A 24,087-nucleotide genomic window follows, 5' to 3' on the forward strand; every position below is an offset into this window, starting at 1 on the left:
CTTTGCAAATGAACATATAGACAAGCCGGATGCATTTTGGAAACAAGTTCTGTGGACCGATGAGGTTAAAATTGAACTTTTTGGCCGGAATGAGCAAAGGTACGTTTGGAGAAGAAGGGGCACAGAATTGAATGAAAAGAACCTCTGTCCAACTGTGAAGCATGGGGTTGGATCAATCATGCTTTGGGGTTGTGTTGCAGCCAGTGGCACAGGGAACATCTCACGAGTAGAAGGAAAAATGGATTCAATAAAATTTCAGCAAATTTTGGATGGTAACTTGATGCCATCTGTGAAAAAGCTGAAGTTAAAGAGAGGATGGCTTCTACAAATGGATAATGATCCTAAACACACCTCGAAATCCACGGGAGATTACATCAAGAGGCGTAAACTGAAGGTTTTGCCATGGCCTTCACAATCTCCTGACCTCAACATAATTGAAACTCTATGGATAGACCTTAAAAGAGCCGTGCGTGACAGACAGCCCAGAAATCTCAAAGAACTGGAAGACTTTTGTAAGGAAGAATGGGCAAAGATACCTCAAACAAGAATTGAAAGACTCTTGGCTGGCTACAAAAAGCGTTTACAAGCCGTGATACTTGCCAAAGGGGGCAGTACAAGATATTAACTCTGCAGGGGGCCCAAACTTTTGCAGACGCCATTTTTTTGTTTTCTGTTATTTTGAAAGTGTAAATGATGGAAATAAAATCTAACTTTTGTTGACATATTATAAGAATGTCTAATCTGGAATTTGATGCCTTTTGGAGATTTTTCCATCTTTCCTTGGCTTCTTTATGCACAATAATACAAATTTTTAGCTGGGGTGCCCAAACTTTTGATCCCCACTGTACTCTGTTGTACATTCCATAGTCCTGACTTCTGCTCTCCCCCTCCCCCCATTGCTATATATACACATAATATGGATTCTCTCTTGTTCCCCCCATTTCCTCCCAGCTGGACATATCGGATGATGTGATTGGAGCACAGACTTTTACATGGTGATAATAATGTGATAACATCCTCCAACTTTGGACCCTTAAACAGAAAGTGATAATGAGGGAGGAGTCAATACCCCAATGATGGTGGTCTTCAGGATCAGTCCAGTCTTCATCTTGGTTTTTCTTCCCCCATCCTCACTCTCTGACCTCTGGGGGGGCTCAGCCCCGCTGTTCTTCATGACTAAATCATGGACTAAATAAGGAAGTGCAGTACTTCTTGTGTTGGGAAGATGGCGATGAGTGATAGAGGGGGTGGGGACCCTCGTCCTATAATCCCCTCATCACTGTCCCTCCTATAAAAGACAGTTCTGGTTGTTTCCTCACTCTCTGACTAAGGTCCATGAATAAAGAAATGACCTGGTAGGAGATCAGAGGAGCCATTTCCTAGTTCCCTTGAGGGTGGAATTGTAAGCTCCTCAGAGACCAAGCTGCCTGATGTGGGCGGAGTCCTGGTTTGGGGGAACCAATCAGCTTCTGTCTAGTAATCCTCTTTGTCTTTGTATTTTAGTCCATGGCCGGGAGATGAGGAAAACCTCCGAGGATTGTCTCACTTTGTCTCCAGACTGGAAAGTAGAAGATGAGGACATCACACAGTATAGTCCAGGAGAAAACCCGGCTCCCTCCAATGTCCATCCGGCACCACCCAGTGTAGATGGACCATCGGATTCCTCGTATCCTGAGGAACCTCAGACTGTGAGGGACCGGGCCGGCCTTCCAACAGAGAAGAGGTTCTCCTGTACTGAGTGCGGGAAGGGGTTCCATTATAAATCCGGTCTTAATAGGCATAAAAGATCTCACACGGGGGAAAAACCATATTCCTGTCATGAGTGCGGGAAATGTTTTTCAACTAAGTACTATCTTTACACACATCAGAGCTCTCACACGGGAGAGAAGCCGTATTCCTGTCTCGAGTGCGGGAAATGTTTTTCAACTAAGTACTATCTTTACACACATCAGAGATTCCACACGGGGGAGAAGCCGTATTCCTGTCCTGAGTGTGGGAAATGTTTTTCACAGAAGTCCCATCTTTCTATACATCAGAGATCTCACACGGGGGAGAAGCCATATTCCTGTCCTGAGTGTGGGAACTGTTTTTCACAGAATTCCAGTCTTTACACACATCAGAGATCTCACACGGGAGAGAAGCCGTATTCCTGTCCTGAGTGTGGGAAATGTTTTTCAACTAATTACTATCTTTACACACATCAGAGATCTCACACGGGGGAGAAGCCATATTCCTGTCCTGAGTGCGGGAAATGTTTTTCAACTAAGTCCCATCTTTCCATACATCAGAGATCTCACACGGGGGAGAAGCCGTATTCTTGTCCTGAGTGTGGGAAATGTTTTTCAACAAAGGACTATCTTTACACACATCAGAGATCTCACACGGGGGAGAAGCCATATTCCTGTGTTGAGTGTGGGAAATGTTTTTCAGATAAGTCCAATCTTTACACACATCAGAGATCTCACACGGGGGAGAAGACATTTTCCTGTCCTGAGTGCCGGAAATGTTTTTCAACTAAGTCCTATCTTTCCATACATCAGAGATGTCACACGGGGGAGAAGCCGTATTCTTGTCCTGAGTGCGGGAAATGTTTTTCAGAGAAGTCCCATCTTTACACACATCAGAGATCTCACACGGGGGAGAAGCCGTATTCCTGTCCTGAGTGCGGGAAATGTTTTTCAGATAAGTCCAGTCTTTACCCACATCAGAGATCTCACACAGGGGAGAAGCCGTATTCCTGTACTGAGTGCGGGAGATGTTTTTCATGGAAGTCCAGTCTTTACACACATCAGAAATCTCACAAGGGGGAGAAGCCATATTCCTGTCCTGAGTGCGGTAAATGTTTTTCACAGAAATCCCATCTTATTGCACATCAGAGATGCCACACGGGGGAGAAGCCGTATTCCTGTTCTGAGTGTGGGAAATGTTTTTCAATGAAGTCCAATCTTTACACACATCAAAGATCTCACGCAGGGGAGAAGCCATATTCCTGCCCCGAGTGCCGGAAATGTTTTTCAAAGAAGTCCTATCTTTACTCACATCAGAGATCTCACACAGGGGAGAAGCCGTATTCCTGTCCTGAGTGTGGGCAATGTTTTTCACAGAAGTCCAGTCTTTACAGACATCAGAGATCTCACACAGAGAAGCCACTTTCCTGTCCTGAGTGAGAGAAATGTTCTTCACTGAAGTCCTGTCTTCCCATACACTAGGGGTCCCACACAACCCTGGAGGTGTATTAGGGCCTTGAGTTCCTAGATTAATGTTGCTGGACATCCCAGCTCTCATGTGGGGAAGAAGCACACCCTGATATACACCTCAGATATACTCCATGGCTGATCTTCATCATGGAAGAAACAGTTGATAAGGAGATGAGAGGCCCCCAAAGACATGGATGAAGTGCAGTAAATGTCGGGGTGCAGAGTAGTCAGTAGATCCTGGAAATGAAGGACACAACTTCAGCCCTTCTTGGGTGTCGGAGTTGCGTTTCCTGATAATGATATAGCGGGTTACAGAGCTAGAAGCCGGGAGAGCCCAGATCTCGTTATCGGGGAACTTCACACAGACAACAAGAACTTCTGAAGTTGATGTCCTTCATTTCAAGGCTCTACAGAACAGTGGTGACCCCGAAGCGTCTCTTTGTCTTCAGTCCATCCTTCTCCCATCCCCCAACAGGAGGGAAGGAGAACTGGGTAGAGGGGATCCACCGGAAAATATTTCTACTCTTTGATTTTGTGCAAATCGTTTCTGTTTTCACTTTGAAGGGCGATATTATGTGTGGTTTGTAAAAGGGATTGGCCCAATAGATACCGCCCCACTTAGAGAATAGATGAACTAATATGACCAGCATTCATTCAGCCATGTCACATGTTGGAATCTTTTCATGCAGGGATTTCCTATGATCATTGACTCCATCTAATGGCCATAATGCGGTATTAAACTGTTTTTCCTGATTGAGGTATTTTGGAAGTAATACATCATTATGGCCACTAGAGGGAGCTGATGATTATAGGAAGTCACTGAGTTTATTAAAATATGGCCAGAATTTGTCACAGCTGGACACATGCTTGTCATCTCCCCCAATATATTTTTTGCATAGACCCCTTAGGTTACTATGTTAAGGGTGATTTCGTACAAATACCTGAGATCATACATTTTCAAACATTGACGATAAAAATTACATAAAACCACAGAATTAAACCAACCATTGATTTAAAACCAAAAATACCTCATTTGGCCTTTAGATGACACTAAGTATCCTAGCAATTAGCACATCTAGTGTCCAAATTGTCAGGGAATACCTGAACAATTGATTTAGCTGACTAAATCAATTGTTCAGGTGTTCCCTGACACTTTGGACACTAGATGGTGCTAATTGATAGGATACTTAGCGTCATCTAAAGGCCAAATGAGGTATTTTTGGTTTTAATCACAGTGTCTCCAATACAAAAAATGATTTATAAAAATAAGTTAATCTGAAAAATTCTTTAGAAACTCAAACAAGATCTGTGTCGGTATAGACTGCAGAGTATGAAAATCAATATTTATTTACATAAGTCACCTACAAACACCATAAACAATAGTCAGATTGTGATTTACACTGACACTAAGATGTTTCTGTAAAAGCTCTAATATAGAGTGAATTAAATTCAATAATTAGTCTCCCTGTAAACATCATAACCAATAAAAACGGACAATAATCTGTCTCCTGCAGAAGGAATAAACTATGCAGAATAGTCCACCAGTATGGCCTAAGAACAGGAACATTTTTATAAATGACTTAACTTGAAATGATGTTATCATGGGGAGAGTTATTAGGTTACAAAGGAATGTGGCAAAGGACTTAGTAATCTAAGCAAGCAAAATCAACAGAAAATATATAATTACCCTCCAAGTATCAGGTCATCTTTTTGGAGAACTGATGATCAGACGCAAAGATGGCTGCCAATTAACGGTTGGGATTGAGCTTCCACAAAATGGTGTCTCTTCTTCAGTTGATGAGTGTCTTTAGATGATCTGAGTGTGAGATGATGTCTACCTTCCAGATGGCTGTGTAGATGGTCCTCCCTCTGTGAGTGTTCCTGCCGGTTTTATCTAGTTATGACTTATACTCTCATCAAATCTGAATAAACCTGGCCAGGAGGTGGAACCTTCTCTGTGATTGGGGAATCTGATTCTCTAACCCATGTTTACTCAAGCATTACCTCACATGGCCACTGGGTGTCATCCTTGGATAAGAATTGTCTGGTCTGAGTTTTTTTGGGTGGGAAGTAACTAATCTGTGATCGGGAAGAATGAATATTTCACTATAACAGATTGTCCCTTGTGAAATCTATAGAATGCCTTGGAGAGTAGATATTATTCCTCATTTACAATCATTACGTTTTGGTGTAACAGTGATTAAATGGAGAATTGTAACTATCAGGAGGTTGGATTACATAAAGCGATTAGAATAATAGTTGTACACACAGAGGAGAGATAATAAAATAATAATTTGTATACTGATCTACTGATTGATTACGGCTTTGGTAGCATGCATACAATATTCCTAACAATACCGATAAACTCCAACACACTAAATATATATCATGGGATTACAAATCAGCAAACATACCATAATATACATCCTACATTCTTATGAGACAATCTGGTATTTTATCCCCATCACGTCTTTTCGTATAATCTGAAATATATGGAAATGGAGGTTCCTTTTTGTACCTTTTCACTAAAACGAAATGAGTCTCAGCAGTGTTACTGGAGTCACCTTGTTACATAGTTACAGAGTTCATCTGGATGGAAAAAAGACACCAATCCATCCAGTCCAACCAACAGAAAAAACAAAACACACAAATAGAACATTACATGAGGAAATGTACATCTTACTGTAAAGGTCTCAGTAATCTATAAACAGAAGAATCCAGAAAAGAACTCTCACAGATCTGCAGCTTTGTAGAGTTAGCATTCATAATACACGGCTCAAAAAATGAAAGAAAGACTTATTAATCAGAGTCTAGCATCAAGTCAATGAGACTCCTGAGATATTGATCTGGTCAGTGAAGTCGCAGAGGGGGCTGTTAATCAGTTTCAGCTGCTTTGGTGTTAATGAAATTAACAACAGGTGCACTAGATGGGCAACAATGAGACAACCCTCAAAACAGGAATTTACAGGTGGAAGCCACTGACATTTTTTTCCCTACTCATCTTTACTGACTGTTCTTCACTAGTTTTTCTTTTGGCTCGGGTCAGTGTCACTACTGGTAGCATGAGGTCATACCTGGACCATACAGAGGTTGCACAGGTAGTCCAACTCCTCCACGATGGCACTTCAACACTAGCCATTGCAAGAAGGTTTGCTGTGTCTCCCAGCAAGAGCATGGAGGGGATTCCAGGAGACAAGAGCATGGAGGAGATTCCAGGAGACAAGAGCATGGAGGAGATTCCAGGAGATGAGCATGGAGGAGATTCCAGGAGACAAGAGCATGGAGGTGATTCCAGGAGACAGGCAGTTACTCTAGGAGAGCTGGAAAGGGCCGTAGAAGTTCCTTAACCCACCAGCAGAACCGTATCTACTCCTTTGTGCAAGGAGGAACTTCATGAGGGTGGCCTGAGGGCCCAACATCCTCTAGTGGGCCCTGTGCTCACTGCCTGGCACTATAGAGCTGGATTGGCATTTGCCATTGAACCCCAGAATTGGCAGGTCCAACACTGGTGCCCTGCACTTTTCACAGATGAGAGCAGGTTCCCCCTGAGCACATGTGACAGACATGAAAGGGTCTGGAGAAGCCATGGAGAACGTTCTGCTGCCTTTAACATCATTCAGCATGACTGTTTTGGTGGTGGGTCACTGATGGTCTGGGGGGGCATATTCATGGAGGGACGCACAGACCTCTACAGGCTAGACAATGGCACCCTGACTGCCATTAGGTATTGGGATGAAATCTTTGGACCCATTTTCAGACCCTACACTGGTGCAGTGGGTCCTGGGTTCCTCCTGGTGCAGTGGGTCCTGGGTTCCTCCTGGTGCACGACAATACCCAGCCTCATGTGGCAAATGTGTGCAGGCAGTTTCTGAAGGATGAAGGAATTAATACCACTGAATGGCCCCCATGCTGGCCTGACCTAAATCCAATAGAACACCTCTGGGATGTCATGTTTAGATTCATCCAAGCTGCCTGGTTGCACTTTAGACTGTCCAGGAGCACAGTGATGAAATCCCCCAGGACACCATCCGTGGTCTCATTAGGAGCATGCCCCAACATTGTCAGGAATGCATGCAAGCATATGGGGGCCATACAATCTACCGAGGACCATTCTGAGTTGCTGCAATTAAATTTTGTTAAAATGGACTCGCCTGCTGCATCATTTTTTCTTGATTTTTGGGGTGCCTTTGAATTCAGTTCTCTGTAGGTCGATCATTTTCATTTCCATAAAACAATGGGGCATCCTTACATTCCTAACACATTACGCAGCCCATGTCAGTATAGAGATCCAGCAGGAGATTTTTCCTCATTGAGATCTGATGGGTTTTCAAAGTGTTCCTTTCATTTTTTGGAGCAGTGTGTAACATAAATGTAAGGGTTGGGTAGCTGAGATGTGAGGTGATCAGTAGAAATATGTAATTGTGAATCTAGTTTTATTCCATGTTATTACAGATAAGTGTTCAGTATTCTGTCAGAGACATATGTTCACCAATTAGCATCTGAAAGGACAGAGCAGCTTCTAGGGTAGAGGTGTCACCTGGATGCCAATACAATGTTGTCACCTATGTAGCCAGTTTGCCACCTTCTTGAATCTAGAAGCAGAATCCTAGTCATTTCGGCTACAAGAGTCAGCAGGAGACCTTGAGAAGGCTCCGAAGTGTCTGTCAGCTTTGATTTATATCCACAAATCAAAGAATGTATTTCATCTCATAAAAGCTAAAATATTTGTTGCAGAGAGATGAAAATACTTCCTTCTGATTGGACACACTGTAGGCTACATCTGCATGTAAAACTGTATTTGTAGCCCCTGTGGAATCCCAGAGAAACACAGGAAACGGTTCTATGGTGCCTGATTGCAACAGCTGAACAGCGATTGGTATTGTTGTGTTCAGACTAACACACTGGTGTCGGAAATTCTATCCCTGACCAAGTGATCCAAACTATTCCTGGCCCATTCAGCTCTGGGCACTTCAGAACCCAGAACATCCAATGGGCTGCTACAGGAACACCCCCCAGGGTTGATTGGCCAAGGGCTAATGTGCAGCCCACATCCATATTTCAATAAATTGAGGACCCTGAGATATGGACGGAGTGATTTGTACAGAGCCGGTTCCATGTGACTGGTGAATCGTGGACTTTCTCTGACTTGCTCCAGTCTCAGGACAAATCTTGGTAAAAGTTTTATTTCTGTTTTTATTCCCTTTTATTTTATAGTGAATAGCCAATTGTGTGTCTTTTTGTATTTTCTGCAACTTTTTTTCTTTGTACATATTTAATACACTGCCCACTTTTCGGATATTAAATCATAAAATGAAGAAGTGACTTCTGTGTACTAAGCTCGGGCTCATATCTCCGGAGAGATTGTTGTATTGTAGAGTCTATGTCCTCGGTCTAAGTTCATTGCCAATCTGTATGCAATTGTACTGTGTGTTGGCAGATTGCCTGCAGATTGTAACATAGCAGATCTGCCAGACAGAGATCTGTGTGTGTGTGGTGGCCCAGTAGACCAGTCTGTGGACAAACTGTTGGGTGGTGGCAAGCTAACCGTGTGTTGTGTATCTAATGTGGGGGTCTGTGGACAGTTGAAGAGTGATTAACACCGGGGTTCTAGCTTGTAGGATAGCTGGAGGAATCCTAGAAGGGTGTGCCAATTGCTAGACTGCTCCTCAATCCTTAGCATGCACCAGATTGTATATAAGATTCATATCTGCCTGTGTGTGGTCAGCCAGCTGGAGTGGAGTCTCCCTCTAGTGGTGGCCAGAGGTAGTGTGGGCTGTGAAAGGGTATCCTGACCAGTCTTATATGCTCAAAGTCCCCCTCATTCCCTCTTTACCCCAAGTCACGGGCGGACCACGCTTTGGTTAGCTAGTCATTGTGGGCGTGCATTTTATCCATGACACAGTGTATAATCCATGATGTGGGACTTCTCTTGTCCTCATTACATTGGAGTACAGAAACTCTTCCATTGTGACATTTATTCCCGAGCTCTCCCAGAATCCCTCAGCTTGGAATAATGGTCCCTGTGTCTGCAGAAACATAGAGAATACTTCCATATACCGCGTCTCTTCCACTTGTTCATCCTTCTCGTTGGCAGAACAATGACATCTCAGCTAGACTAGAGGATGTGGGGACCACCACGGGATTATTTGGTGTTTGTAATCCCCTCCCCCCTTGTTCCTGCACTGAGGGGTCCCGGCTTCCATTCCTTCTCTATACACAGAACTAAATACTTCAGTTGGGGAAAAGTGTGTCCCTTGCGGGACTGGAGACCTGAAAATGACCCTTGTCTATTATTTGGTATAATAACTCCCATGGTTCAACCCGGGGAAACGATGAAAATATGATCTTCCTCATAGAAATTCTAACAAAAGGCAACATTTTCCATTTTAAGTCAAAATTCATTTTAAATTGTTCCCCATTCACACAGAAGGAATGTACATGTTTTGTCACTGAGCGCACTGCTAGACAAAGGTTTTTATGAATAGACCCCAAAATGTCAGGAGATATAATATATTCTATTATATTGTATTATATTATGTTATGTTAAATTATATAAAGACGTCAAGTAGGGAGCAGATAAATGAACAGACCTCCTAGTAATGTCATTACCAGGCTGCAGCTAGGGGGAGCTCTAATGTTTGAAGTGTTCCCACAGGAGAGTGATTCCTTCTAGCTCACATATACTTTTTGTATGTCTAGTAAAATTGGACTTTTGAGGTAGAAGATTATACATTGTAGCGCCCTCCTAGTTCAGCCAGGGGGATCTACACCCTAATGGTTGGGCAGAAGCTGCTTAGCAGCTCAGGTGTGATAGCCAGAGGGGTCACAATGTGGTCAGGGGGGCTGAGATGAATATATAGGTAGAGCAGCGCTAGACAATAATATCACAGAGACAAATATAATGGAATAATACAAATAAACTGATGAGCACATATAGAAAACTCTTACAAGGATGTGATAGAAACACATAAGTGTATAGAAGTAAATAGAACCCCAATATTCCAGATGGCCTATAAAGTGCAATAGTCCTTGTGTCCCTCAATACATGCTACATGGGTGCATAAACCCCTTCATGGTGTGTGGCATGCACAACACAATAATAAAGTGTCCTTAACGGAAAGAATCAATTCATGATAATAATTATGATCTTCATGCAGATGTGCAACCAATCAGTGACAGTCCTCAGTGGCTGGGGTGCCCCCTCACCTTGCTGCCCCGGCCCCACAGGGCCAATGAGCCTTGCAGTATTGCTGTTCCACAGGAAAGCTTCCTTGTTAGTAGTAATGTTGGGACTCTCTCCTCCTCTGTACCGGGGTCTCCCCTGAACTCTCCTGCTTCTCAGGGCCAATGACCTTCCAAACTCGTCCCCAATGAAGTAAGAAAATCCGATATAGTGTGAAACCTTTTATTGTTAAAATATAAAGACTTGGATCTCCTCACATATGTAGATGTTTTCACAGCATTAGTTCCACTACAGCATGGGTGTACTGCATGTGTGGATATATCCGGGTGCACCAAGATGGCGTCAACGCCGGGTATGACGTCATTGTGCTGCCGCTCGAGCTCCTCCTACTGGCATATCCCTGACTGATAGATGTCCTCTGTCATCTCACACAGACCTGTCAGAGCAGCACTCATGCTTTCCATAGCTAATTCTGGCATCTCCAGCTGTTCTCTAATAGCTCTGGTCTCAGTATTTAGCAACCCCATGTCCTTAGAGTTCCTCTCCAGTATATCATCAATAATGTTTGTGTCATTATTTATCATGAGTGTTATTCCCCATCCCGTGTAGGTAGGGAACCATGACCACACCTTATCCCCCATCCCGTGTAGGTAGGGAACCATGACCACACCTTATCACCCATCCCGTGTAGGTAGGGAACCATGACCACACCTTATCCCCCATCCCGTGTAGGTAGGGAACCATGACCACACCTTATTCCCCATCCCGTGTAGGTAGGGAACCATGACCACACCTTATCACCCATCCCGTGTAGGTAGGGAACCATGACCACACCTTATTCCCCATCCCGTGTAGGTAGGGAACCATGACCACACCTTATCACCCATCCCATGTAGGTAGGGAACCATGACCACACCTTATCACCCAGCCAGTGCCATTAGTACAGTGTCAGTATATAGAATGTATCACTGATCTCTGTATTCCTGCCACTAGTGACATCACATAGTGTCAGGGTCAGTAAGCCCCTCCCAGCCAGGGTCAGCTGGCGTTAGATTGGCCGCACACTGTCGCACTCACGCTATAGGTCGCTGATCACCGCCATTACTAGTATAGTGTTTGTACGGATCAATATATTGATCATGAACAGAACTATACTAGTGCCGGCCTTGTATAGTGTCCCCAATACTCAGTGTTAGCCGGATCGGCCCGGTCACTGCCAGCACTAGTGTTCAGCCCCTCCACTGTTCTTCACAGAAGATTTGTACCAATTGTGGGCCAAGGCAATTTATACACCACAATACATGGCCGCCCCCCAAATTCAGCTCTTGTCACACAATTCACATGGAACTCTATCACCGTTTATGAAATTAAACCTTTTTTGGCCGAACACCCAACATGGACATTACAGAAAAGAATGAATTGCAGTCATATTGGTCCGCAGACCCGATTCATCGTATGTCCGTGTTCTCTGCTGGTACATATATGTCCAACATGGACCAGCAATGTACTGGAACGTCGCTGGACTTGGAGTGGTTATACCGGGAGGATGCTTGCAGCTACAGGCATCATTCTAGTGCTGGTTTATTAGCTGGTGGGCGGCTTTCATGTAAAAGTAATCCTAGTGGCCAATTAGCTGCAGAATTGTTTATACGAGCAGCGAGATGGGACATCATTTTACATGATTTCCTATAGCAGCAAATCTGATGAGATGAATGAAGTGGGTGTAAAGTGGAAGCAGTGGATCTGCAGGGAGCAGCATCTTGAGCACAAAGCACTTTATGTTGTGGATGGATTTGCACACGGTTCAGTTTCCTTCATTTATTGATAAACCCCATAAGACCAATGAAGTGGGTGTAAAGTGGAAGCAGTGGATGTGCAGAGAATAGGATTTGGAGCCCCGAGCTCTTTATCTCTGAATGTCTCCACATATTTGTAGTGTATTTGTGATGATTTCTGTGCACACACAATAGGACAGCGCTGTGACACATAATGCTCTTCTAGATGACAGGGAATCCTTCCCTTTGTTACAGCAGCAGTCCGCTAGAAGGTTTTTGTAGGTTTGGAGTTGTTACACATAGCGCGGGTTTTATCCATTTATAGTGATGACATCATTGCCCAAATCTGGGGGTCACCAGCCATTTCCACCCTTTACTCCCAGCTGGGGGGCTTTGTATCCATATACCAGATGTTCTACAGGACTAAATCTACAATCAATGTTACTGCAAAATCAAAGGGGCCAAAACCCCTCCCCCGAGGAGTCATATATTTCTGTCCCCCTTGGTGGGAGTGGAGGTGACCCCTCTATAAGGATCTACAGTCCATACACACCCAGCACAAGGCCGGGGTCACACTACCAGACGCTTCTCGGGGCTGCAGTTCCTCTGAGCTCCACAAGGTGGGGATCTCACTTCTACCCAGACAGGAAGTCTCTATGGAAGACAGACAGGAAGTGATGTCAGGTACAGACAGGAAGTGATGTCAGGTACAGACAGGCAGTTCCATTAATGAGGAAGCAGAGAGTCCACATTCCTGGATCTGGCAGCAGAGGAGGTAATACGTAGATGAACCCCTTCAGGGGGAGGAGTTGATGATAATATATTTGCTCCCAAAGCTGGCCTACATGGTTCAGTTTTATCGTTCAGCCAGCTGGATGAGTATAAAAACTGAAGTGATTCCCCCATCCACACATTGGAGGTGGATGGGGAATCCTCCCCGCTGCACTCTTGTATTCTGACAATGAGGGGACTCCTCCGCTCTCAGAATACACAGATCAGCACTGAAGCTATTGGCTGCAGCCGCTGGGGGAGTGGCTTTTATCCTGCAGTGGCCACACATGGATGGAAATGTGAGCGATCCCTGCTGAACCAGCTGAATTTCCATGGATCTATGGTCACCTTCAGTGACTTCCTCCCCTCCCCCTCATCTCCTTCATGATGGAAGTCATGCTGAGATCATCTCCCATTGGCTGAGCAATATTCTCATTTGTCTCTCAGCTCCTTCTTGCTATTCCTCGTCCTGCCTGTTGTTTCCTTGGATTGATTTTCTGTGTAGTGACCCCGGCTTGGTCTCTTGGATGCGCTCGTCTGTTGCTTGCCCTGACCTTTCTCCTGATTCCTGGATCTCCTCCTCATCTCTCCTCCATATCCTCTTACACAGCTTTTCTCCACACCTGCAGTGACCCTGGGGGGAGGAAACTTGGCACCAGCACGCCGCCAAATCCATCCCCACCATTAGGGGCTCTGGAGACAATTGTCTGCTATTTACACTCCGTTCCTCCGCACGTCACCTGATCACATGACAGCTTACTTCCACAGATTCCGGACAGATTTCTGGATGGTAAAGGTCAAAGGTCACTCTTCAGCTTAGGAGAGGTAGGACGCACCCAGGAACAAGGATTTGGTTTAGATGGAAGCCTAATATAGAGGACCCCTCAAATCTCCCCATCCAAATGTCCCTCCATCCAGAGTCTATATGTCCTATGACATCACACTGACCTCACAGCTCCTCCTCCCAATGTCCCTCCATCCAGAGTCTATATGTCATAGGATTCTCTGACTCTGGATGAAGGGACATTAGGAGGAGGAGCTGTGAGGTCACTGTGATGTCATAGGACATATAGATTAACAAAAATTATTGGTAGTTGTGATTTATACACAGCATGTTTGTTACAATGAATGTTTTATTATATCTTTCAGAGTGGAATCCTCGGGGATGATAATATTGATGTTAAAGAAGAGTATAAAGAGGAGGATGAGGAGTATGGAGTGATGGAGGAGTTTTCAGAAGGACACAAGGATATGATGGAGCCACCTAATACCAGGAACCCACCAGAGAGATGTCCCCGTCCTCTGTATTCCCGGGATTCCACACAGGAAGGTCACACCATCCCTCACCATCATCAGGTAGATGAGGAACAATCACTGATAGTATCATTAGGATCTGTACATTATCTGCATTGTTACCATTGATGTCATTTTTATTATATATTCAGAGTGGAAACCTGAGAGATCCTAAAGTTGAGGTTAAAGAAGAGATAAAAGAGGAGGAGGATGAGGATGGGGGGATGGAGGAGTCAGAGCTTCTAAAAGAACGCAAAGATCTGTACCAGGACACCATGGTGGAGTCATCCAGCTACAGGAACCCACCAGAGAGATGTCCCCGTCCTCTGTATTCCCAGGATTCCTCACAGGAAGATCACACCATCCCTCCCCATTGCAAGGTTGGTGGGATGGAGCATCTAGAACATGGACTTGTAGAGACAATGTGTGGAGTTCTTTTATGTGACCTTACATTTTACAGATGATATTCTCTCTCATTTCCTTGATTTAGAGTGGAGATCCAATCGATATAGAATTTGAGGTGAAAGCAGAAGAAGAAGAGGCGTATGTGAGGGATGATCAGCAGTCTATGGAGGAGGATGGAATAACGGGGACATTTATAGAGGAGGACACTCCTACAGAGATCAGCACAGGTGGGTCATGAACACTAAATCCATTCCTCCACCCATACTGCTCACTGATTGGTCCAGAGTAGGGCGGGGACTGGGTGATATCAGCCTGTAATCCCCTGGTCACTTTCCTGAGCTGTGTTCCCCGTCCTGTATTCCTGGATTTCTCTCGGATAATCTTCCTTCTCTGTGCTGCAGACACAATTTATGTATCTAGACTGGATTTATGGAGGTTCTGGGGTTCAGCTGGCAGCAAAATGTTGATTTTTACTCTAAGCATTGCATAATGTAGGCACCCAGGACATGTGACTGGGGTCTCCTGCCTTGTGCCTGACTCTTCCAGGGGACCTTCTCTGTTATCTGCTGGCTGTGCCGGGTGGAGGGATATGTCTGTAGTGTCTCAGACCCAAGTCACTGAGTGCAGTCTCAGGAGATGGGAGGCAGCGGTGTGGGACCTACATAGTTACATAGTTAGTCTGGCTGAAAAAAGACATCCATCTAGTTGTACCAATAAAAATAAAAGTTATAATCCGACACCCACAGCTGATCCACCAGAAGGCAAAAACCCAGCAAAGCACGATCCAATCTGCTCCTGCAGGGGAAAAAAAAACTTCCTGATCCCCCCGAGAGGCAATCGGATATTCCCGGAATCAACTTTCCCTATAAATGTTATATCCAGTTATATTCTGTGTATCCAAGAAAGAATCCAGGACTTTCCTACAGCAATCCCCCCTTATGTATTATACATGGAGATCATATCCCCCCCTTATGTATTATACATGGAGATCATATCCCCCCCCTTATGTATTATACATGGAGATCATATCCCCCCTTATGTATTATACATGGAGATCATATCCCCCCTTATGTATTATACATGGAGATCATATCCCCCCTTATGTATTATACATGGAGATCATATCCCCCCCTTATGTATTATACATGGAGATCATATCCCCCCTTATGTATTCTACATGGAGATCATATCCCCCCTTATGTATTCTACATGGAGATCATATCCCCCCTTATGTATTATACATGGAGATCATATCCCCCTTATGTATTATACATGGAGATCATATCCCCCCTTATGTATTCTACATGGAGATCATATCCCCCCTTATGTATTATACATGGAGATCATATCCCCCCTTATGTATTATACATGGAGATCATATCCCCCTTATGTATTATACATGGAGATCATATCCCCCCTTATGTATTATACATGGAGATCATATCCCCCCTTATGTATTATACATGGAGATCATATCCCCCCTTATGTATTATACATGGAGATCATATCCCCCCTTATGTATTATACATGGAGATCATATCCCCCCCTTATGTATTATACATGGAGATCATATCCCCCCTTATGTATTATACATGGAGATCATATCCCCCTTATGTATTATACATGGAGATCATATCCCCCTTATGTATTATACATGGTGATCATATCCCCCTTATGTATTATACATGGAGATCATATCCCCCTTATGTATTATACATGGAGATCATATCCCCCCCTTATGTATTATACATGGAGATCATATCCCCCCCTTAATCTCCTCTTCTCAGTAGAGAATACATTCAGTCCCTCTAATCTCTCCTCATAGTTGATCTCCTCCATGCCTCGTATCAGTCTGGTTGCCCTTCTCTGTACTTCCTCCAGTTCCCCAATGTTCTTTTTGTGAATTGGAGCCCAAAACTGAACTGCATATTCCAGATGAGGTCTTACTAATGATTTGTATCGGGGGGGGGGGAGGGGGGGTGATATCTCTCTCTCTGGAGTCTATACCTCTCCTAATACAAGAGAGGATTTTGTTCGCTTTAGAACCCGCAGCTTGGCATTGCATGTCAATATTAACTTGTGATCTACTAGAACCCCCAGATCCTTCTCCACCATTGACCCCCCCCAGATCCTTCTCCACCATTGACCCCCCCCGGATCCTTCTCCACCATTGACCCCCCCCAGATCCTTCTCCACCATTGACCCCCCCAGATCCTTCTTCACCATTGACCCCCCAGATCCTTCTTCACCATTGACCCCCCAGATCTTTGTCCACCATTGGCCCCCCAGATCTTTGTCCACCATTGGCCCCCCAGATCTTTGTCCACCATTGGCCCCCCAGATCTTTGTCCACCATTGGCCCCCCAGATCTTTCTCCACCATTCACCCCCCAGATCCTTCTTCACCATTGACCTCCCCAGATCCCTCTCCACCATTGCCCCCCAGATATTTTTCCATTTCCCTCCAGAACCTTCTCCACCATTGACCCCCCCCCAGATCCTTCTCCACCATTGACCCCCCCAGTTGTACCCCCCCTAGTATGTATGCTGCATATTCTTAGCCCCCAAGTGCAGGACCTTACATTTATCACCATTAGCCCCCATTGGCCCCATAGTCCCCCAATTACACAGAGCATTGAGGTCGGCTTGTAAGTTGGAGACATCCTGTAAGGACGTTATTCCCCGGCACAGCTTGGTGTCATCTGCAAAGACTGGAATGGGATTTATAATCTCACACCCCATATTGTTTATATATATATTAATAAGTAAGGGTCCCAACACTGATCCCTGGGGTACCCCACTAATAACACTGAACCCTGGGGTACCCCACTAATGACACTGAACTTTGGGGTACCCCACTAATAACACTGAACCTTGGGGTACCCCACTAATCACACTGAACTCTGGGGTACCCCACTAATCACACTGAACCCTGGGGTACCCCACTAATAACACTGAACCCTGGGGTACCCCACTAATAAAACTGAACCTTGGGGTACCCCACTAACACTGAACCTTGGGGTACCCCACTAATAACACTGACCCTTGGGGTACCCCACTAATAAAACTGAACCTTGGGGTACCCCACTAACACAGAACCTTGGGGTACCCCACTAATAACACTGAACCTTGGGGTACCCCACTAATAACACTGAACCTTGGGGTACCCCACTAATCACACTGAACCCTGGGGTACCCCACTAAAAACACTGAACCCTGGGGTACCCCACTAATAACACTGAACCTTTGAGTACCCCACTAATAACACTGAACCCCGTAATACCCCACTAACCCCTTCCATACCGGGCACTTTTACCCCCTTCCTGCCCAGGCCAATTTTCAGGTTTCAGCGCTCTCACACTTTGAATGACAATTGCGCGATCATACAACACTGTACCCAAACTAAAATGTGGCGGATATCTGTACCGTCCTGACATTTGGGGGATATCTGTACCGTCCTGACATTTGGGGGATATCTGTACCGTCCTGACATTTGGGGGATATCTGTACCGTCCTGACATTTGGGGGATATCTGTACCGTCCTGACATTTGGGGGATATCTGTGCCGTCCTGACATTTGGGGGATATCTGTGCCGTCCTGACATTTGGGGGATATCTGTACCGTCCTGACATTTGGGGGATATCTGTACCGTCCTGACATTTGGGGGATATCTGTACCGTCCTGACATTTGGGGGATATCTGTACCGTCCTGACATTTGGGGGATATCTGTACCGTTCTGACATTTGGGGGATATCTGTACCGTCCTGACATTTGGGGGATATCTGTACCGTCCTGACATTTGGGGGATATCTGTACCGTCCTGACATTTGGGGATATCTGTACCGTCCTGACATTTGGGGGATATCTGTACTGTCCTGACATTTGGGGGATATCTGTACTGTCCTGACATTTGGGGGATATCTGTACCGTCCTGACATTTGGGGGATATCTGTACTGTTCTGACATTCTTGGACCTCAGGAAATTAGATTGGCTGTCAGTACTTCAGGATTGATCAATTTTCAGATATCTCCCATAGTTTGTGAACTCTATAACTTTCCTACAAACTATATCATAATTTGGGTTATTTTCACCAAAGATGTAGCCGAATACATCTCGGCCTAAATGTATGAAGAACAATTATTTATTTGCAAACTTTTATAACAGAAACAAAGAAACTTTTTTTTTTCAAAATTTTTTATCTTCTTTTGGGAAGAAAATGAAGCCATCCATTGTATACAATTGTCATGTGACCTGCAGTGATTGGTCACAGCAGGTCACATGGTACTGACAAAGGAGCCGGTACACAGATCTGTCATTGGCCGTGTCCGAGGTACATGGCCGGTGACAGGTTGCACCACTGCGTGGCTCTGTGGGCATGCAAACTGCGCATGCCTAGAAGGATGCCATTTGGCTTCCAACCGGAGGCACGAGGAGCTCGCCCTGCCACCATCTGGCCATAGGCCGGGAGGGAACCAGCTAATAACACTGAACCTTGGGGTCCCCCACTAATCACATTGAACCTTGGGGTATCCCACTAATAACACTGAACCTTGGGGTACACCACTAATAACACTGAACCTTGGGGCACCCCACAAACAATGAACCTTGGGGTACACCACTGATGACACTGAACCTTGGGGTACCCCATTAATAACACTGAACCTTGGGGAACCCAACAAAAACACTGAACCTTGAGGTACCCCACTAATAACACTGAACCCTCGGGTACTCCACTAATAACACTGAACCTTGGGGTACTCCACTAATAACACTGAACCTTGGGGTACCCCACTAATAACACTGAACCCTGGGGTACCCCACTAATATCACTTAACCTTTGGGTAACCCACTAATAACACTGAACCTTGGGGTACCCCACTGATAACACTGAAACTTGGGGTACCCCACTAATAACACTGAACCTTGGGGTACTCCACTAATACTGAACCTTGGGGTACTCCACTAATACTGAACCTTGGGGTACCCCACTAATAACACTGAACCGTTGGGTACACAACACTGAACCCTGGGGTACCCCACTAATAACACTGAACCTTGGGGTACCCCACTAATACTGAACCTTTGGGTACATAACACTGAACCTTGGGGTACCCCACTAATAACACTGAACCTTGGGGTACCCCACTAATAACACTGACCCTTGGGGTACCCCACTGACACCCCTAGACCATTCAGAGTATGAATCATTAACCACTAATCTCTGAATACGATCTTTCAGCCAGTTTTCTATCCATTTACATTTGCATTGTTCCAGCCCATAGACTTTACCTTACACATTAGCCGTGTGTGGGGAACTGTGTCCAAGTAAACCACGTCCACCGCCACCCCTCTGTCCAAGTATACCACGTCCACTGCCACCCCTCTGTCCAAGTATACCATGTCCACCGCCCCCCCCTCTGTCCAAGTATACCGCGTCCACCATCACCCCTCTGTCCAAGTATACCACGTCCACTGCCACCCCTCTGTCCAAGTATACCATGTCCACCGCCCCCCCCCCCTCTGTCCAAGTATACCACGTCCACTGCCACCCCTCTGTCCAAGTATACCACGTCCACCGCCACCCCTCTGTCCAAGTATACCACGTCCACCGCCACCCCTCTGTCCAAGTATACCACATCCACCGCCACCCCTCTGTCCAAGTATACCACGTCCACCTCCACCCCTCTGTCCAAGTATACCACGTCCACCTCCACCCCTCTGTCCAAGTATACCACGTCCACCTCCACCCCTCTGTCCAAGTATACCACGTCCACCGCCCCCCCCCTCTGTCCAAGTATACCACGTCCACCGCCACCCCTCTGTCCAAGTATACCACGTCCACCTCCACCCCTCTGTTCAAGTATACCACATCCACCATCACCCCTCTGTCCAAGTATACCACATCCACCGCCACCCCTCTGTCCAAGTATACCACGTCCACCGCCCCCCCCTCTGTCCAAGTATACCACATCCACCATCACCCCTCTGTCCAAGTATACCACGTCCACCGCCACCACTCTGTCCAAGTATACCACGTCCACCTCCACCCCTCTGTTCAAGTATACCACATCCACCATCACCCCTCTGTCCAAGTATACCACATCCACTGCCACCCCTCTGTCCAAGTATACCACATCCACTGCCACCCCTCTGTCCAAGTATACCATGTCCACCGCCCCCCCCTCTGTCCAAGTATACCACATCCACCTCCACCCCTCTGTTCAAGTATACCACATCCACCATCACCCCTCTGTCCAAGTATACCACGTCCACTGCCACCCCTCTGTCCAAGTATACCATGTCCACCGCCCCCCCCCTCTGTCCAAGTATACCACGTCCACTGCCACCCCTCTGTCCAAGTATACCACGTCCACCGCCACCCCTCTGTCCAAGTATATCACGTGCACCGCCACCCCTCTGTCCAAGTATACCACATCCACCGCCACCCCTCTGTCCAAGTATACCACGTCCACTGCCACCCCTCTGTCCAAGTATACCATGTGCACCGCCCCCCCCCTCTGTCCAAGTATACCACGTCCACTGCCACCCCTCTGTCCAAGTATACCACGTCCACCGCCACCCCTCTGTCCAAGTATACCACGTCCACCGCCACCCCTCTGTCCAAGTATACCACATCCACCGCCACCCCTCTGTCCAAGTATACCACGTCCACCTCCACCCCTCTGTCCAAGTATAAAACGTCCACCGCCACCCCTCTGTCCAAGTATACCACGTCCACCGCCACCCCTCTGTCCAAGTATACCACGTCCACCGCCACCCCTCTGTCCAAGTATACCACGTCCACCTCCACCCCTCTGTTCAAGTATACCACATCCACCATCACCCCTCTGTCCAAGTATACCACGTCCACCGCCACCCCTCTGTCCAAGTATACCACGTCCACCGCCACCCCTCTGTCCAAGTATACCACGGCCACCGCCACCCCTCTGTCCAAGTATACCACGGCCACCGCCACCCCTCTGTCCAAGTATACCACGGCCACCGCCACCCCTCTGTCCAAGTATTCCACTTCCACCGCCACCCCTCTGTCCAAGTATACCACGTCCACCGCCACCCCTCTGTCCAAGTATACCACATCCACCGCCACCCCTCTGTCCAAGTATACCACATCCACCGCCACCCCTCTGTCCAAGTATACCACGTCCACCTCCACCCCTCTGTCCAAGTATACCACGTCCACCGCCACCCCTCTGTCCAAGTATACCACGTCCACCGCCACCCCTCTGTCCAAGTATACCACGTCCACCTCCACCCCTCTGTTCAAGTATACCACATCCACCATCACCCCTCTGTCCAAGTATACCACATCCACCGCCACCCCTCTGTCCAAGTATACCACGTCCACCGCCACCCCTCTGTCCAAGTATACCACGTCCACCGCCACCCCTCTGTCCAAGTATACCACGGCCACCGCCACCCCTCTGTCCAAGTATACCACGGCCACCGCCACCCCTCTGTCCAAGTATACCACGGCCACCGCCACCCCTCTGTCCAAGTATTCCACTTCCACCGCCACCCCTCTGTCCAAGTATACCACGTCCACCACCACCCCTCTGTCCAAGTATACCACGTCCACCGCCACCCCTCTGTCCAAGTATACCACATCCACCGCCACCCCTCTGTCCAAGTATACCACGTCCACCTCCACCCCTCTGTCCAAGTATACCACGTCCACTGCCACCCCTCTGTCCAAGTATACCACGTCCACCGCCCCCCCCTCTGTCCAAGTATACCACGTCCACCGCCACCCCTCTGTCCAAGTATACCACGTCCACCGCCACCCCTCTGTCCAAGTATACCACGTCCACCGCCACCCCTCTGTCCAAGTATACCACATCCACCGCCACCCCTCTGTCCAAGTATACCACGTCCACCTCCACCCCTCTGTCCAAGTATACCACGTCCACTGCCACCCCTCTGTCCAAGTATACCACGTCCACCGCCACCCCTCTGTCCAAGTATACCACGTCCACCGCCACCCCTCTGTCCAAGTATACCACGTCCACCTCCACCCCTCTGTTCAAGTATACCACATCCACCATCACCCCTCTGTCCAAGTATACCACATCCACCGCCACCCCTCTGTCCAAGTATACCACGTCCACCGCCACCCCTCTGTCCAAGTATACCACGGCCACCGCCACCCCTCTGTCCAAGTATACCACGTCCACCGCCACCCCTCTGTCCAAGTATACCACGTCCACCGCCACCCCTCTGTCCAAGTATACCACGTCCACCTCCACCCCTCTGTCCAAGTATACCACGTTCACCGCCACCCCTCTGTCCAAGTATACCACGTCCACAGCCACCCCTCTATCCAAGTATACCACGTCAACAGCCACCCCTCTATCCAAGTATACCACGTCCACCGCCACCCCTCTGTCTAAGTATACCACGTCCACCGCCACCCCTCTGTCCAAGTATAACACATCCACCGACACCTCTTTGTCCAAGTATACCACTTCCACCGGCACCCCTTTGTCAAAGTATACCATGTCCACCACCACCCCTCTGTCCAAGTATACCATGCCCACCGCCACCCCTCTGTCCAAGTATACCACGCCCACCGCTACCCCTCTGTCTAAGTATACCACGTTGACCACCACCCCTCTGTCCAAGTATACCACATCCACCACCAACCATCTGTCCAAGTATACCACGTTGACCACCACCCCTCTGTCCAAGTATACCACATCCACCACCAACCATCTGTCCAAGTATACCACGTTCACAGCCACCCCTCTGTCCAAGTATACCACATCCACCACCACCCCTCTGTCCAAGTATACCACATCCACCACCAACCATCTGTCCAAGTATACCACATCCACCGTCACCGCTCTATCCAAGGATTTGCTCACCTCCAATCTAACCTGTTTCATGATGGTTTAATCCCAGCTCACCTCTACATGTTGTCTACAGTAAACATTTAAGCTTCCACTGATTACAGAATACTAATACTGGGAGTCCTGACCCTTATACTATATAACTTGTACATTCCATACTCCTGACCCCTGCACTATATACTCTATATTGTACATTCCATACTTCTGACCCCTGCACTATATACTCTGTGTTGTACATTACATACTCCTGACCCCTGCACTATATACTCTATGTTGTACATTACATACTCCTGACCCCTGCACTATATACTCTATGTTGTACATTACATACTCCTGACCCCTGCACTATATACTCTGTTGTACATTACATACTTCTGACCCCTGCACTATATACTCTGTTGTACATTACATACTCCTGACCCCTGCACTATATACTCTATGTTGTACATTACATACTCCTGACCCCTGCACTATATACTCTATGTTGTACATTACATACTCCTGACCCCTGCACTATATACTCTATGTTGTAGATTCCGTAGTGCTGACTTCTGCTTTCCCCCTCCCCCACTGATATATACAGTCAGGTCCATA

The 24,087-nt window shown here is 46.7% G+C and overlaps 1 protein-coding gene across 1 annotated transcript in view; it reads left to right on the forward strand.

The window, feature by feature from the left end:
- The first annotated feature begins 1,474 nt into the window (after positions 1-1,474).
- LOC149443052 (uncharacterized) overlaps positions 1,475-24,087 on the forward strand; it is a 28,883-nt gene continuing 6,270 nt past the window's right edge. Inside the window, exon 1 of the mRNA XM_089655979.1 lies at positions 1,475-3,140. Coding sequence (XP_089512105.1) covers positions 1,518-3,140 — 1,623 coding nt within the window. The 5' untranslated portion in view covers positions 1,475-1,517. The remainder of the gene's footprint in view (positions 3,141-24,087) is intronic.

This window comes from Staurois parvus, unplaced genomic scaffold, assembly GCF_062004578.1.
Source record: "Staurois parvus isolate SC_StPar_1 unplaced genomic scaffold, SC_StPar_1.0 ptg000879l, whole genome shotgun sequence".
Classification (NCBI taxonomy): domain Eukaryota; kingdom Metazoa; phylum Chordata; class Amphibia; order Anura; family Ranidae; genus Staurois; species Staurois parvus.